The 16,553-nt window shown below is 39.4% G+C and overlaps 1 protein-coding gene across 1 annotated transcript in view; it reads right to left on the bottom strand.

Moving 5' to 3' along the window:
• Positions 1-16,119, bottom strand: part of BTAF1 (B-TFIID TATA-box binding protein associated factor 1) — a 105,132-nt gene extending 89,013 nt beyond the window's left edge. The window contains exon 1 of the mRNA XM_049855711.1: positions 15,653-16,119. Within this exon, the coding sequence (XP_049711668.1) occupies positions 15,653-15,666 (14 nt within the window). The 5' untranslated portion in view covers positions 15,667-16,119. The remainder of the gene's footprint in view (positions 1-15,652) is intronic.
• Between the last annotated feature and the right edge of the window lie 434 nt (positions 16,120-16,553).

Raw genomic sequence — 16,553 nt, 5'->3', positions numbered from 1 at the left:
AGGGTTCAATAAGGTATATGTCATAAAGGTGTACAAACTGCTTTAAGCAGTGTTAAAGAAGGGAGCAAATACTATATTCCCAACTGTGTAATACGGAAAAGGCTTCATAAAAGAAATGGTGTATGAGATGGACCTTAATGGTAGAATAAGATTTCAATACTGAGAGAGATAAGGTAGTAAAAAGGAAAGGGGAGAAACACCTGAAAGGGAATAAAAAGGGCACAGCAAAAAGAAAAGGGAGAGTATATTTAGGGAATAGTGAATAACACAGCTTGGCTAGAATTCAGAGTATACTTAAAGGAACAGTGGGAGACAAAACTGCAGAATTAGCTGGAACCCTATTGTGGAGACCTTCAATTACACAGTACAACCACAAAGGTTGTGATGATTAACATTATGTGTTAACTTGGCTAGACTATGATTTTCAGTGGTTTGGCAGATATTAGACTGGCTGCTCTTCCATAATTTAAAATAATGTAATCACCTTCCATTATGTGATCTGATATGATCAACCCATCAGTTGAAAAGGGAATTTCTCTGGGAGTGTGGCCTGCCTCCATATATAAGTGGATGTTTTGGCAAAGCTGCCTCTCTCGTTGCTCCCTTCACAGTGGAATGAAATTTGAAATTAAGAAGAGAAAACTGGAAAATACACAAATATGTGGAAATTAAAGAACATGCTACTAAACAACCAATGGGTCAAGAAAGAAATCAAGAAAGACTTTGGAAAATACTTAAAATTGAATGAAAATGAAAGCACAACGTACCAAAACTTATGAGATGCAGCAAAGGCAGTGCTCAGAAGGAAATTCATAGAAGTAAGCATTTACAAAGGAGCCCTTGGTGGTGCAATGGTTAAGCACTCGGCTGCTAACCAAAAAGCTGGCAGTTCAAACCCACCAGCCGCTTTGCAGGAGAAAAGACCTGGCAATCTGCTCCCATAAAGATTACAGCCTAGGAAACTCTATAAGGCAGTTCTACTCTGTCCTATGGGGTTGCCATGAGTTGGAACCTAATCGACAGCACAAGACAATAAGCACCTACATTAAAAAAGAAGTACTAAAACCATTAACATACCTCTACAACTTGAGGAACTAGAAATAGAAAACTAGGCCTAAAGCTACCAGTAGGAAGGAATAAAAGCCACAAGCCTCTAGCTAAACTGACAAGGAAGAAAAGATGCAAATATCTAAAGTCAGAAATAAAAATGAGGACACTACAACAACCCGACAGAAATTTTAAAAAAAAGTCGTAAAAGAATACTATTAAACAACTGTTATACCAATAATTTAGATAACCTAGATGAAATGGACAAATTCCTAGAAACACAAACTTCCTATGAGTCTTACTTCCGTTAGACTTAATAGAAGACCTTAACAAATCTCTAACAAGTAAACAGATCCAATCAGTAATAAAAAAAACAAACCAAATAAGAAAAATCCTGAACAAGATGGCTGCACTGAGGAATTCTACCAAACATGTAAAGGAGTGCTCTAATCATTCTTAAACTATTCCAAAAAGTAAGAGGATGAAACACTTCCTAACTCCTTCTATGAAGTTAGCATTACTTTGATACTAAAGCCAGACAAAGACACAAGAAAACATCAGATAAATATCCCTTATAAATACAGATGGAAAGATCCTTAACTAGATACTAGCAAACCAAATCCAAATACACATTAAATGGATAAGACACCATGATCAACTAGGACTTATCCCAGGAATGCAAGCATGGTTCAACATTAGAAAATGAATCAATGTCATACAGGCAGTCCCCAGGTTATGAACATTCAACTTACCACCTGCAGCTATGAACTAGCCTTCGTAAAACCTATTATATTAAAAATTCAAGGCACATACAATGGTTTGTAATAACAAATGGGCACTACTTTGCAATGTGCATCAAATTATTACTACTGTATTATTATGTTAAAGATGTTTTAGTGAATCTGGAAGTGTTTAATGTTTTTTACGTATAGAAAAATACAGTGTATACTATAGCAGTCTCCCCTTATCCGTGGTTTTGCTTTCCATGGTTTCAGTTACCCACATTCAACCATAGTCCAAAAATGTTAAATGAGTAGCATGATGAAATTTCACGCCTTCCTGCTTTGCCCGGCCTCGGAACCACATTCACTTAACTTTTATTACAACATATTATAATTGTTACATATCATTAGTTACTGTTAATCTCTTAATGTGCCTAATTTATATATTAAACTTTATAATAAGTATGTATGTATAAGACAAAACACAGCATATATAGGGTTTGGTACTATCTGAAGTTTCAGGCATCCACGGAGTCTTGAAACGTATCCCCTGCGGATAAGGAGGGATTATGTGTACCTACTAAGACAAACATTTGACTAACTGATGTTAGATACTAACTGTACCTAATTATTGCAACTCATGTACAAATTCAACTTAAAGACAGACTTAGGAACAGAACTGCCTGTACAACATGAATAAAGGTAAAGAACCACATGATCATCTCAATCGACGCAGAGAAGATATTTGACAAAATCCAATACCCTTTCATGAGAAAAATACTCAACAACCTAGAAAGAGAAGGAAAATTCCTCAATATGATAAAGGGCATTTATGAAAAACCCACAGCTAACATCATACTCAACGGAGAAACGATGAGTGCTTTCCCCTTAAGAACAAGGTAAGAATGTTCACTCTCACTACTGCTATTCAATGTTGTACTGGAAGTTCTGGCCAGAGCAATTAGGTGGAAAAAAAAAGAGAGAAAGGGAAGGAGGGAGGAAGGAAAAAAGAAAGAAATACAAGGTAACCAAATCAAGAAGTAAAACTATCCCTTTTTGTAAATAAAATGACATACAGAGAAGACCCTCCAAGGAATCCACAATAAGTAAGTTCAGAAAAGTGACAGGATACAAAGTCAACCCACCAACATCAGTCAAGTTTTTATACATCAGCAATAAGCAATCTGGGGAAGAAAAAAAAAAAAAAGGACACAAACCCATTTACAATAGCATCTAAACCTGTTGGTGTCTAGTCGATTCCAACTCACAGCGGTTCTTAGGACAAAGTAGAACTGCCCCACTGGGTATCCTAGCCTGTAATCTTTAGTGGTGCAGATCACCAGGTCTTTTCTACCACAGAGCAGCTGGTGGATGTGAACTGCTGACCTTCTAATTAGCAGCCAAGCACTTTAACCATCTCCTGCAGGCAGCCTTACGATAGCATTTAAAAGAATTAAAATACCTGGGAATAAACAAAGAAAATGAAAGGCTTATACATGGAAAACTATAAAACACGACTGAAAGAAATTAAAGATGGCTTAAATAAATGGAAGGATATTCCATGTGCACAGATCAGAAGACTCAGTATTGTTAAAATGTCAATACTTCTGCCATGAAGCCAGAGAAACTAGATGGTGCCTGGCTACCATTACTGAACATTTTGATCAAAGATTCTATAGAATAACACTGATCAAAAGGAAGGAAATGGAAAACAGAATTTCAAATTCTCATGGACTCCAGACTTTATGGAGCCACAGTGGCTGAATGAACCCCTGAAACTATTGTCTTAAGATAATCTTTAAACCTTAAACCAAAAATACCCCCTAAACTCTTCTTAAAACGAAACAATAATTTAGCTTAACTAGTAAAAAATGTCTGCCTTGAGCGTTATGCTCTTTTAAGATCTATCTATAAGAGATCAAATTAACAACAGCAACTCAAAAGATCAGATAGGAACCTAGGGGACAGTGAATTTATGCTAAATGGGGGAGGAAGAACTCAGAAAAGGAAGGTGAGAATGGTTGCACAACTCAATGTAATCAATATCATTGAACTGCACATGTAGAAACTGTTGAATCACTGTATATTTTGCTGTGTATATTCTCAACAACCAAAACAACAAAATAAAAAATTTTAAGAAAATGTCAATACTACCCAAAGCAATCTATACGTTTGACACAAACTCCATCAAAATTCCAACAGCCTTCTTTACAGAAATGGAAAAGCCAACCCTCAAATTTACATGGATCTGCAAGGGTCCCAAAGAGCCAAATCAATCTTGAAAAAGAACAAAGTAGGAGGACTCACACTTTCTGATCTCGAAACAGTACAAAGCTAAGTGACTAAAACAGTCTGGTACTGGTATAATGACAGACATATAGACCAACAGAACAGAATCAAGAGTCCAGGAATAAATCTATACATCTATATGCAACTGATTTTTGACAAGGACGCTGAGGCCACCTAATGGGGAAAGAACAGTTTCTTTAATAAATGGCTCTGAGACACCTGGATTTCCACAAACAAAAGAATGAAACTGGACCCATACCTCACACCGCATATAAAAAACTAACTCAAAATGGATCAAAGACCTCTATGTAAGAACTATAAACATAAAACTCTTAGAAGAAAACAGGGGTAAAGCTTTAGAACCTAGTTTTAACAACAGATTCTTAGATATGACACTGAAAGCACAAGCAGTAACAAAAGACAAAACAAATAAGTAGGGCATCAAAATTTAAACATTCTGATATCAAAGGGCTTTATCAAAAAGTGAAAAGTCAACCTACAGACTGGTAAAAACTTTTTGTGAATCACATACCTGATAAGGGTTTAATATTCAAAATATTTAAAGAACTCTTACAGCTTAATTACAAAAAGACAAACAACCCAATCAAAAAATGGGACTTGAACAGACATTTCATCAAAGAAGAAATACAAACAGCCAACAAGCACATGAAAAGATGTTCAACATTATTAGTCATCGTTGTTGTGTGCCACTGATTCTGACTCATAGCAACCCTATATGACAGAACAGAACTGCCCCATAGAGTTTACTAGATTGTAATCTTTACAAAAGCAGATCACCAGATCTCTTGTCCAGTGGAGCTGCTGGTGGGTTTGAACCCACAGCCTTGTGGTTAGCAGTCTAGTACTTAACCATTGCTCCACCAGGGCTCCTTTCATTAGTCATTACCTGTTGCCATCAAGTCAATTCTGACTCATAGCAACCCTACAGGACAGAGCAGAACTGCCCCAAAGGGCTTCCAAGGAGCGGCTGGTGGATTCGAACTGCTGACCTTTTGGTTAGCAGCCGAGCTCTTAACCACTGCGCAACCAGGGCTCCTGCACTAACTAAAAAAAAAAAAAAACCTGTTGCCATCAAGTCAATTCCAACTCATAGTGACCCTCCCTCTAGGACAGAGTAGAACTGCCCCATAGAGTTTCCAGGGAGTGGCTGGTGGATTCGAACCACTGACCTTTTGGTTAGCAGCTGAGCTGTTAACCACAGCCACCAGGGCTCCGATTTGAAGTCAGGAGACCCTTGAAAGACCACCTTCTGTTATTCATTTAAGTGCAACGGCTGCTAACCAGAAGGTTGGCAGTTTGAATCCACCAGGTGCTTCCTGGAAACTCTATGGGCAGTTCTACGGTGTCCTATAGGGTAGCTATGAATAGGAGTCGACCCGACAGCAGTGGATTTGGTTTTGGTTGGTTTTCTGTTATTCATTAGAAGACTTAGAGAAGCTCACTTAACTTTATTTAACCTCTTATTTAGGAGGGTAAAACTAAATAAACTAGCCACATTTTACAGCTTTACATCATTGTGGAGTTTTGTTTTTGTATTTTTCCCCCTCATATAACATAAAAAAAAGCTCACTTAACTTTATTTAACCTCTTATTTAGGAGGGTAAAACTAAATAAACTAGCCACATTTTACAGCTTTACATCATTGTGGAGTTTTGTTTTTGTATTTTTCCCCCTCATATAACATAATGTTTGTTAAAACTTTGACTTGCTTGATGCAAAGTTTCAGAAAATGCTCCTCTGGGAAGACTTTAACTATTTCATAATTTCTTTTTCCATGATGGAGTTTCTGCTTATTGTGCATACTAGTTATGAAACGAACACTCTAAGGAAGGGACAATACTAACCAGCTAAAATCTTTTACCTTCTTCTCTTTCAGACTACTATAGAGATTATTTTCCTCTTCTGAAATCCATATGAATTCTCATCTTGAACAACTATTTCAGTATTACTATGCTTTGTTTTGTGCCATCCCTTGAACTAAATTGACTCTTACGTTAAACTGTCACATGAAGTCTTATGCTCCTCGCTAGATTTCACTTCCTTCAATAAACCTTTTCATCCTCCACTATATTTGCACCAGGTGGCTCAGCAGCACAGTTAACCACCTGACTACTAGCAAGAAGGTTGGTGGCTTGAACCCATCCAGAGCACCTCAGAAGACAGGCCTGGTGATGTGCTTCCGAAAGGTCAGCCTTGGAAACCCTATGGAGCAATTGACTCTACACACGTGGGGTCACCATGAGTTAGAATCAACTTGGCAGCTAAAAACACCACATTGCACAGGAGTCCCTAGATGGTAAAAACAGTTCATGTGCTCAGCCACTGAAAACTCTATGGAGAACAGTTCTACTCTGACATTCACGGGGTCGCCACCATCAATCAGAATCATTTCAATGGTAACTGGTTTTTAATCTGCAGAATATTTGAATATTTATTAAGTAGTTTGTACTTGTGGTAATTAAAATTATAGATTAGAAAAGTCAGAGTTTCTTGGGGACAAGTTTAAGGACCAATTATAAGCAAAGTGTGCCATGCATTTACAAGTTTTTCTTGCTTCCTTTGAGAAACATCTTTAATCTATAATAGCAATATTACACAAAAACAAATTATAACAGAATTGATACTAAGATAATGTTTCAACAAATGAAAGTAACATAGTAGTACTCCAGCATTCTGAACAAAGCAGTTCTGCCTGACCCCAAACAAGCTTAAAGAGTGATACAGTACACATTTTAGTCCTTCAATAATTTGTACCCTTTCCTAAATGTTCCTTTTAGTCCCCTGCCATTAGGTTAGACTTCTCTCTAACCTAATGCTGATCTTGTCCCACAGCCACACAGTTCCTCTTGCCTCTCCTTTCTGCAGAGCCTTTTATCCCAATGCCACATCATGTCACCTCTGCTCCACTGTCAGTCAACTGTTCTGAGGAGAGCAGATCAGCTCACTCTCTCATCCAATTCCAGGCCTGTTTATCCTCACCACCTTCTGCCTTGGTGGCAGCTATACCTGCCTCCCTAAAAAGAGGAATGGGGACACAAGAATACTTTTCTGATCCTCTTGATTCAAAGCCCCTTTTTGAGTTTTCCATTCCTGTCCCCAGGACAACACATTAGACACTATGCAAAAGGAGAAACAAAGGGATGAGCAGGCCAGGATCTAACAAGAGAGCAGTCTGACATGTTACCCCAGGGCAGCCTACTAAAAGGCAAGCAGGTAAGCATCCAGGGCCAGGCCACAATGGAAAAGGGCTGGTATAGTGAACTGGTGGAGGAGAGAAACGTGACATGAAACAGGGTCAGTATTATGTTGGAGGGTAGACAAGGTCCTTGGTGAGGAAGGGGTCTGAAGGAAACTATATGGTCAGAAGAGAAACAAAGTTAAAAGAAGGGCTGACTGAAGGAACACAGTGTTTACCACACAATACTTCTTTTGACTAAACTTGCTCTTGCAGAAAAGCTAGCAAAGGAAAAGGCCATTCTTCATTCTCTGAAGGACAGACAGATGGGGCAGAAGGAAGTTAACAGATGTCAAGCTGAATGAAAGGTATCACAGACTATACAAGAATAATTTCAATAAAACATAAAGCATTATATTTTGACAATATCCACTGGTTATAAATCTACTGATGATAAAAACAAACCTATTCCATCTTCAATCTGGACTTCAATTTAGAGAGGTAACTACATAAGACATAACTCATGTTTATTTTATCAACCTGTAATATCAGGCAATAGCTCTAAAGACTGCCTGGAAAAGGCAAAGAGTACATAAATATTTGTAGAGTACATAAATGTTTGTAGAGGCTATGCTGGCGGTCAAAACCTAATCTTCCCTCCAGTGGTTTACATTATGATAATTCATAATTGTAAAAATATGAAAAGAAACTGAAAGAAATCATATACATTTTGAACTATGAAACATCCTAGATCACTGTTTCATAACTAATAAGCAAGTACATGTTGCATTTCAACTCCTAGGCCATCTGGACGGATCTGAAAAAAAAAGGAGGCAGTATAAAGACACAAATTTTTCAGTGTACTTCCAGTCTCACTGATGTTCTCAGAGTAAATTTAATTTCTCTGAAAAACTGTTAATAGTCAACTGACAATAGCTCAGAAGGATGACTCCGTAATTTTAACTAAAAGAGAATGATCAATTGAGTTTGTCCATTTTGTTACCCATTTTTTACATTTAGTGAAAGAGACTGTTATTTGAATTTTTACTCTTTTTGTGTTACTCAGGAAATAAGAGAATGGATATTTGGTAAGAACACTGCATTAATTCTCACATACAGTCATTAAGGAAAAAAGTTATGGTCAAAAGAAAAAACTTAGTAAATTCTCTAGACTAGCGTTTTACAACGTATACCTTCTAGTTCCTATTGTAATTTGAAACTATGTAATAAGCACGTTGTTTTAAATAAGAAAATAGATTAAGATGCCACACAGAACACTAAGAATCAACATGAAGATGTGAAACCACACCAAAACCAGGTGGCAAGACCAGGTGCATGCTTCAAAAGTTACATTTTCCCCAAAACCCAAACCCATTACTATCTAGTGGATTCCAACTCATGGCAACCCTATAGGACAGGGTGGATCTGCCCCATAAGGTTTCCAAGGCTATAAATCTTTATGGAAGCAAACTGCCACGTATTTCTCCTAAGCTGGTGGGTTGAGTGCCTAGCCCCTTGTACCACCAGGGTTCCTTAAATTTCCCCCACTAGAACACAAATTCCATGACAATGGGGGCTCCACTTTTGTGCACCGCTGAATCCAGCACCTATAACATAGATCACATTCAGTAAATACTTGCTAAATGAACGCTGACTGGTGAAAAAGTATAACCAAGCCATGTTATTTGCTTTAAAAGGACAATTTTTTCTATCTTCCATCCATGGTCCAACAACCTATAGCTTCTTGTATAACTTTATCTTAAAGACAAAACATGCTAGTCCGGGTTCTTTAGCAGAAATATCTGTGGTTTTGAAACTTCATATGAAACTGTATACTTTAAAATTGTTAAAATGGTGAATTTTATGGTATGTGTATTTTACCACAGTTAAAAATAAAGATTAAAAACGTCATACAAGTAATTTGAGGGAAAAACCAGAGACAGGGAAGAATTTACCATAAGGACTGAATCGGAAAAGCTTTTTATAATGCTCCTCTACCTTTCCTATAGGGTCACCATGAGTCAGAATCGACTCGACAGCAATGGGTTTTTTCTACCTTTCCTGGTTTTATGATCCCTAAATCTTTTTTTCTGGAGACTAAGGTGCGCCTGACCCAAGCCATGGTATTTTCAATCGCATCATATGCATGCGAAAGCTGGACAATGAATAAGGAAGATGGAAAAAGAATTGACGCTTTTAAATGGTGGTGCTGGTGAAGAATACGGAATATACCACGGGCTGCCAAAAGAATGAACAATTCTGTCTTGCAATAAGTACAACCAGGACGCTCCTTAGAAGCAAGGATGGCAAGATTGCATCTTACATACTTTGGACATGTCAGGAGGGATCAGTCCCTGGAGAAGGACATCATGCTAGGTAAAACAGAGGGTCAGTGGAAAAAAGGAAGGCCCTCAACAAGATGGCTTGACAAGTGGCTGCAACAACAGGCTCAAGCATAACAACAATTGTGAGCATGGCACAGGACCGGGGAGCGATTCGTTCTGTGGTACACAGGGTTGCTATGAGTCGGAACCGACTCAATCGCACCTAATATCATCAACCAACCAATTTTTTTAACTTTCAAATATTTTAGTAACTAATAATGGCACAAATGGTTAAGTGCTTGACGACTAGCTGAGAGGTCCTTGGTTCAACCTCACCCTGAGGTGTCTTGGAACACAGGCCTGACGAAGTGCTTCCAAAAGGTCAAAGCCTTGAAACCTCTATGGGAAGCGGCTCTACTCCACACACATGGGGTTGCCACTAGTCAGAATTCACTAGACAGCAACTAACAACGATAACAACCTGTCAACTTTATAATATAATTCAAATTGACAGTAAGGAGGAATCACCCAGCAAATATAAGAAACCTGTGCTGTCCTATAGGTAATTAAAATCAGGTTGGTTTTTTTTTTTTTTTTTTTACATTTTCCACATGAAGAAACTTCCTTTTATTTGGCAGAATAAAAGCAAACCAAACCCATTGCTGTCTAGTCGATTCCCCCTCACAGCCACCCTACGGGCCTGTTAAAGTAATGTTTTGGGGAAGTATCAACAGTGCAGAGAGAGAATTAACAAAATTCTTAAAGTTCTGATCACATGTAGCAACTGTTACTTCCATAAGAGGGTGTGTTGTTTTTTTCTGAATCCTTTCTGAGCAACTGCATGGTTTTCAGATGCTGACAAAGACATCTCTCACAAGCCTAAGTTATGGCTTCTAAAACAGTCAAATCTTAAGTATTGTCTAGAAAATTTCCACACCCGTGTGTCAGTTTGTAATACTATGGTGGCTTTATGTGTTGCTATGATGCTAGAAGGTATGCCACTGGTATTTCAAATAACCATGGTGGGCAGGTTTCAGTGGAGCTTCCAGGTTAAGACTAGAACGAAAGGCCTGGCTTTCAAAAATTAGCCAATGAAAACCCTAGGAATCACAATGGATCTGATCAAGTGCTGGATGTTGAGCCTCCTAGGTTGGAAGGCATTCAAAATATGAAGTGGCCACAACAATGGACTTGAGCATACCAATAATCATGAGGACGGCGCAGGACCAGGCAAGGTTTCATTCTATCATACGTGGGGTTGCCATGAGCTGGAGTCAACTTGACGGCAATTAACAACAACAAATTTTAGACAGGAGCTTTACATAGATCAATGAGAAAAAAAGCTCTCTAAATCATATTTTTGAAATTTTCTCTATAGCATACAATCAAGGAAAAACTATATTCATATTAGTTAGCCAATACAAAACTGACAACTCAATTAGCTGCAGCATCAACAGGCAAGTGTATTAAAAACAATCTTAAAACAACAGGCCTGTATTAGGCTTGGAACTGAACAGAGTCAGTCACAGATTTGCCATTTTCTATAATTAGCATAAGATGTAACAGCCCCTCTAAGGCTGCCTTTACTGTTGGTGGTCCAACCCCAACTAGGTGACAGATAACACTGAGAAAGGCTCATAAAACAAAATAATGGTATTCAAAGATTTAACAATTATAATCTCAACTGTTCACAACTAACTGAACTGAAAGCCTGTTGTTGTGTGCCACTGAGTCAATTCCGACTCAGAGCGACCCAATATGAGAGTAGAACTGGCCCATAGGGTTTCCTAGGCTGTAATCTTTATGGAAGCAGAATGCCACATCTTTCTCATGCAGAGCCACCAGTGGGTTCGAACTTTCAACCTTTCAGTTAGCAGCCAAGAGCTCAACCACTGTGCGACCAGGACTTCGTGACAGCCTGTAATATGTACTAACGTGTCTTTTTTTGTTGAACTTAGTTTTGTGGGAGCAGGTCAAGTAGCTAGTAAGTGAGCTTAGCTGACTTCCCAGCATCCACATTTTAAGGGCAACATACTTTTCTACTCCTGCATGTGCATGCAGTCTCTCTTATTAAGAGTCTAAAGGAGTTGTACATTTTTTCAATGATATTTTACAAAGAATATCAAATGCTATGATTCTAACTTCAATTTTAGAGTGACAAAGTTATTTAGAAGATTTAGTTCATCCACAAATCAAGAGTTAACTACATTTCAGAATCTGCCACGTTCTTAAAATTTAGAGTAAAACCCAACCTTTATAAATTCTCTAAGTGAGGTCTAAAACATGGGATCACACAAAATGCAGGGTAATAAATTTTTTTTTTTAATACACATCATAAAAGGTCATGTTATCAGAGAATTGTACTATATTATGAACTTAAAAAATGGTTCTATACTTTTCTTGGCCTATACTCAAAGCTATAGTGAAAAGTTTTTCTTCTTGAGAAAAAACTAGCTAAGCTCAGAAGCACTCACTGAAGAACACTGGAAATATTCTACTGTATAAACTATGGTAAATCACAACAGGTACTACAGCAAGTAGCAAAATCACTCACTCACTCCTTTTTAAAAAAAAGTACTGAGCACCTAACCAGGATGCAGGCACTCTGCTGGAGATAGATCAAAGACACATTTCCTTCTCTTACACAGTTTATGTTAATCCAGCAGGGGAGATAAACAATTACAGAATCAAGTACAAAATGCGATAAATACTATGATTGACAGGAGTACACAGTGGTGCAAGTAGTTTATATAAAAACCAGAGAAGGCTTCCCAAAGTGACATACATGCTTAGACCCAAAACCCAAATTAGCCACTCTTGAGATGGGGGAAAGAATTGTTGTAGGTGTAAAGGTTGGGAAAACACAGATTCAGTAAGGGTGGAGTGTGTGTGTTACAGACTATCTGACACAAAATGAAGCTAAAAAGGTAAAGCAGGAATCAGATCACAAAGAGCCTGGTAAGATACATTAAGAAATTTGGACTTTATCCTAAGGCAATAGGAAGCAACTAAAGCGTTTTAGGAAAACCTAGCGGCATAGTGGTTAAGTGCTACGGCTGCTAACCAAAGGGTCAGCAGTTAGAATCCACCAGGCGCTCCCTGGAAACTCTATGGGCCAGTTCTACTCTATCCTATCGCGTCGCTATGAGTCGAAATGGGCTCGAAAGCGCTGAGTTTGGTTTTTTTTGGTTAAAGAGTTTTATGCAGAGAAGTGATCACACTAAAATATGCATATTAGAGAGCTCATTCTGGCCGAAGTGAAGAATAAATTGAAAAGGGGCGGGAAGAGCTGAGAGGCTGCTACTGCAAGTGTCTGGACTAGAGACGATGGTAGCCAGGAGTAAGATTGTAGTAATTGGTATGGAAAGACAAAATACGGACTGGAGAAAGATTTTAGAAGTAGAATAGACAGTACTGGATTTGGTGACTGACTGGATGGGGAGAGAGGCAAGAGAGAGGAGTCAAAAACTATTCCCAGGGTTCTGGACTTGGCAATTGTGGAAAAGACAATACCAATTTACTATTTTCCTTGTGTTAGAAAAGTTTACTAGGTCCTAAAAATATTCGTTTGTTTCCAGTTATGCACATTGATATAAATGCAAAAATATTTTAGATTTGATTTTGCTAAATATGATTTTTATCTCCTGAACTCTGTACTCATTTTACATAAAATAGTATCGAAATGAGTCAGTATTCCACAGACTTATATCACCATCAGAGAAAGTTCAGATAAGCTTATGTGTATGGAGTGTATTGAAAAGGTCAGCTTAAAATGAAAGTTAGCCATCCAAAGTGAAATCTGTAGATGAAAAAGTCAAGAACTACTTTTGCAAAAACATGGAAGATGTCTCAAGTGTTTTCCTTGAACCTACTATATTACCAAACTAAGCACAGGAGTAGCTCTCTCACAAGAACATGCCAGTCTTTTTTTCAACATGCCATTTAATAGAATTTTGACAAAGTGAATAAGCATCTACAGAACAAGAGCACTATCCTTTGAAACCCAATGTTCAGAACAGAAGACAGTAGCGTTCAAAATTCTATCATTCATTTAGAAATATTAGGTGTCCTATGGGGAATACAGGGTGCAGAGGCGGAGTATGCTGTCACTAGGGGTGAGCAGCTAGGAGACACAGCAAGGTGTGCATAAGTTTTTGTATGAGAGACTGATGTGATTTGTAAACTTTCACTTAAAGCGCAAAAAAAAAAATATATTAGGTGTCCTAAACTTCTACAAATAGATCATCATTTGCCAAGACAGAGTAGAACTGCCCCATAGGGCTTCCAAGACTAAACCTTTACAGAAGCAGAGCAGCTGGTGGGTTGAACTGCCGACTTTTTGGTTTGCAACAGAGCACTTTAACCACTGCGTCACTAGGACTCCTCTAAAGCAGGTTAGGCTCTTTTCAAATACCTTCATTTTGTCTCTGTTAAAACTATATCCAATACTGTGAAAATACGCAGTCTGCTCTAAGAAAGGAATTTCAAGAGCTATTTATTCCTTAAACATTGTATCTTCTAATAAATCTCATACTAAATTTATGTATCAATGTATTTATAACATATTTATGTATTTATATGAGGTAACAAGTTAAAAAGTACATCTTTCTGTATTTCCAAAAATTGAAAACACCACTTGTATACTCTCAGGCAGTTTTATACATCACAAAATAAGAGTTGCTTCACATGTGAATGGACTTAATTGATCTATGAAATAAAAATTAAATGCCCCATACTGCAGGTACCTAGCAACCCCCTTCACCCAACCCCCATGGGCTTCTCCCGCACACTATTTCATCAGTTATCTAGGGGTTTTGTGAAGGATGGGTTATCCTTTCCCTTGCAAAACTGATAAAGCTTGAGCACATAATGCACTCAAAGGAGTTTAATTATGAAAAATGAATAAAAACTTTTTGTTTTCTGAGCTAACACTTTTTCCTTTAGTGTGTGTTGTAATCCATTGCTGTTGAGTCCATTCTGACTCACAGCAATCCTACTACACACAGTAAAGCTGGCCCATAGAGTTTCCAAGGCTGCAATCTTTATGAAGCAGATTGCTGAATCTTTCTCCCATGGAGTGGCTGGTGGGTTCCAAGCACCAACCTGTCGGTTAGCAGCCAAGCACTTAACCACTGCACCACCAGGACTCCTTCGTATGTGGCAGAAGGACACGATTCTCATAAAAACTTACCTCATCAATTCTAAGGAACTTGGTGGGTCCTTCTGATCCCTGTCACTGAGGAACTATTCCCTACATACACGTACATACGTACAGTCACCAAAACGAAACCTCTGACAAAATGTTTTTTTCCACTTTTTCAGCCATTCTATTTTTTTTTTTTATTATCTAGGAGGGAAGAACTTTCTTCCTATAGCTATACATTGAAAACTTGTCTTGGTTTTTCTATAATTTTCCTAGACTTGCCTGTTCACAGGCAATATTTTAAAATAACTTAAGACTTGTAATCTTTCTCTCAAGCCTTAGCTCAATAAAATGGTGCTAACACAAGAAATTCAAGATTACAATGCTGGAGACTGAAAGTTTACTGCCAAACAAAAGGAAGAATTACACTGTAATGTAATAAACAAAAAAGGTCTCAGGAAAGAACATATCCCTTAAGCTATAAATTTTTCAAAGAGTAATATAACTAGAAGGCCAGTTGATAACAGTCATTCAAGTTTTCCCTATTTCGACATTCAGTACCCAAGTTTTCTCGTGAAATACAAGATAGGAATTATCCTTAGTATACCGAGAAAGATAAGAGACTCACTCTCCTAGAACTGAAAGAAGGAAGGGAAACCAGAAGAGAAAACAACGTGGGTAATAAGAGAAACTAACTCTAACGTGCCAAAGGGTCTATTAAAAAAGACAGACATTCTTGAGCCGATTTACGAGGAGTAACCCGAGGCCAAACCCCCGCAGACCAAGAGGCGAACTCCGAAGTCTGAGGAACGAGGCGTCCGAGCCCAGTGACAATGGGAACCGCTCCCTTCTAGGAGTGGGGGTGCAGAGAGTAGACCGTGCCTCGCCCGGGCTGCCTTCCCGTCAGCTCGTCAGGAGCCGGAAAACCCACCTGGAGACCGCCATGTCCGGGCGCCGGCGGTTCGGGGCTCCCCGCGAGATACGCGACGCGCCGCTGAGGCGCTAGTTTCCAGAGAGCAGAGCGGCGCAGGCCCAGGCCGCGGAGCACAGGGGAGCGGCCGGTGAGGCGGAGGGCGTCCCAACTCGGGCCTTCGGGCATCTGCTCGGCCGCCTACCCGCGCTCGTCCCCGCCAGAGCCGGGGAACTGTGGCCCGAGACAGCGACGGAGGCAGTCCTCCGGCCCACACGACTTCAAACCGGGTGCCCCCAGCTCCGCTCTTTGCTGACGCAGGCGTCAGCACGCCGGCCTGAGCGTCAGCGCGCCGGAAGTGACATCAGCGCGCCGCCAGAGGCTCCGCTCAGTCAGTACGCGAACGGAGCTCGAGCAAGTTTTTCCTAGCGGACCGTGCAGGAAAAAAAGCCCTGTGTGCTCATCTGGAGAGGACCACTAGGCTTGCAACAAAGCAGGGACGAGAAGTAAGGGTTCCCCTTATCTCCGAAGAAGGAAAAAGGCGATTTAGCCAAGGTTCTGGAAGTTCAAAACCTTGGTCTCTAATTCCGCACTGCCTTGAGCCTCTTCACACCAGGCTGCCTCTAGAGAAAGCAGGACTGAAAGGACTTCGTTTAACGTGCTTTAGTCCAGGTGGCGATGCCAGTGGGAGGGGTGAAATCAACATGTGCAACGGCACTTATAAAATGTTTGCCTGTTTTCCAGAAATTCTGGCAGTGGGCCGCAGGTGGAGGTATTGGAGGGAAGCTTCTGCCAACAACTTTGTCAAGTTTGACTTGTTAAAAATTATGTTGTTCGTACCATGATTTTCTCAAGTCAGCGGGATTTGAAAACTCACCCACTCCCCCCCCCCCCGCCCCGCCACTTATCTTTCTGTTGAAAC

Source organism: Elephas maximus, chromosome 16 (genome assembly GCF_024166365.1).
Source record: "Elephas maximus indicus isolate mEleMax1 chromosome 16, mEleMax1 primary haplotype, whole genome shotgun sequence".
Classification (NCBI taxonomy): domain Eukaryota; kingdom Metazoa; phylum Chordata; class Mammalia; order Proboscidea; family Elephantidae; genus Elephas; species Elephas maximus.
The sequence above is the reverse complement of the archived record's forward strand: the minus strand, read 5'-3'. Positions and strand labels throughout refer to the sequence as shown.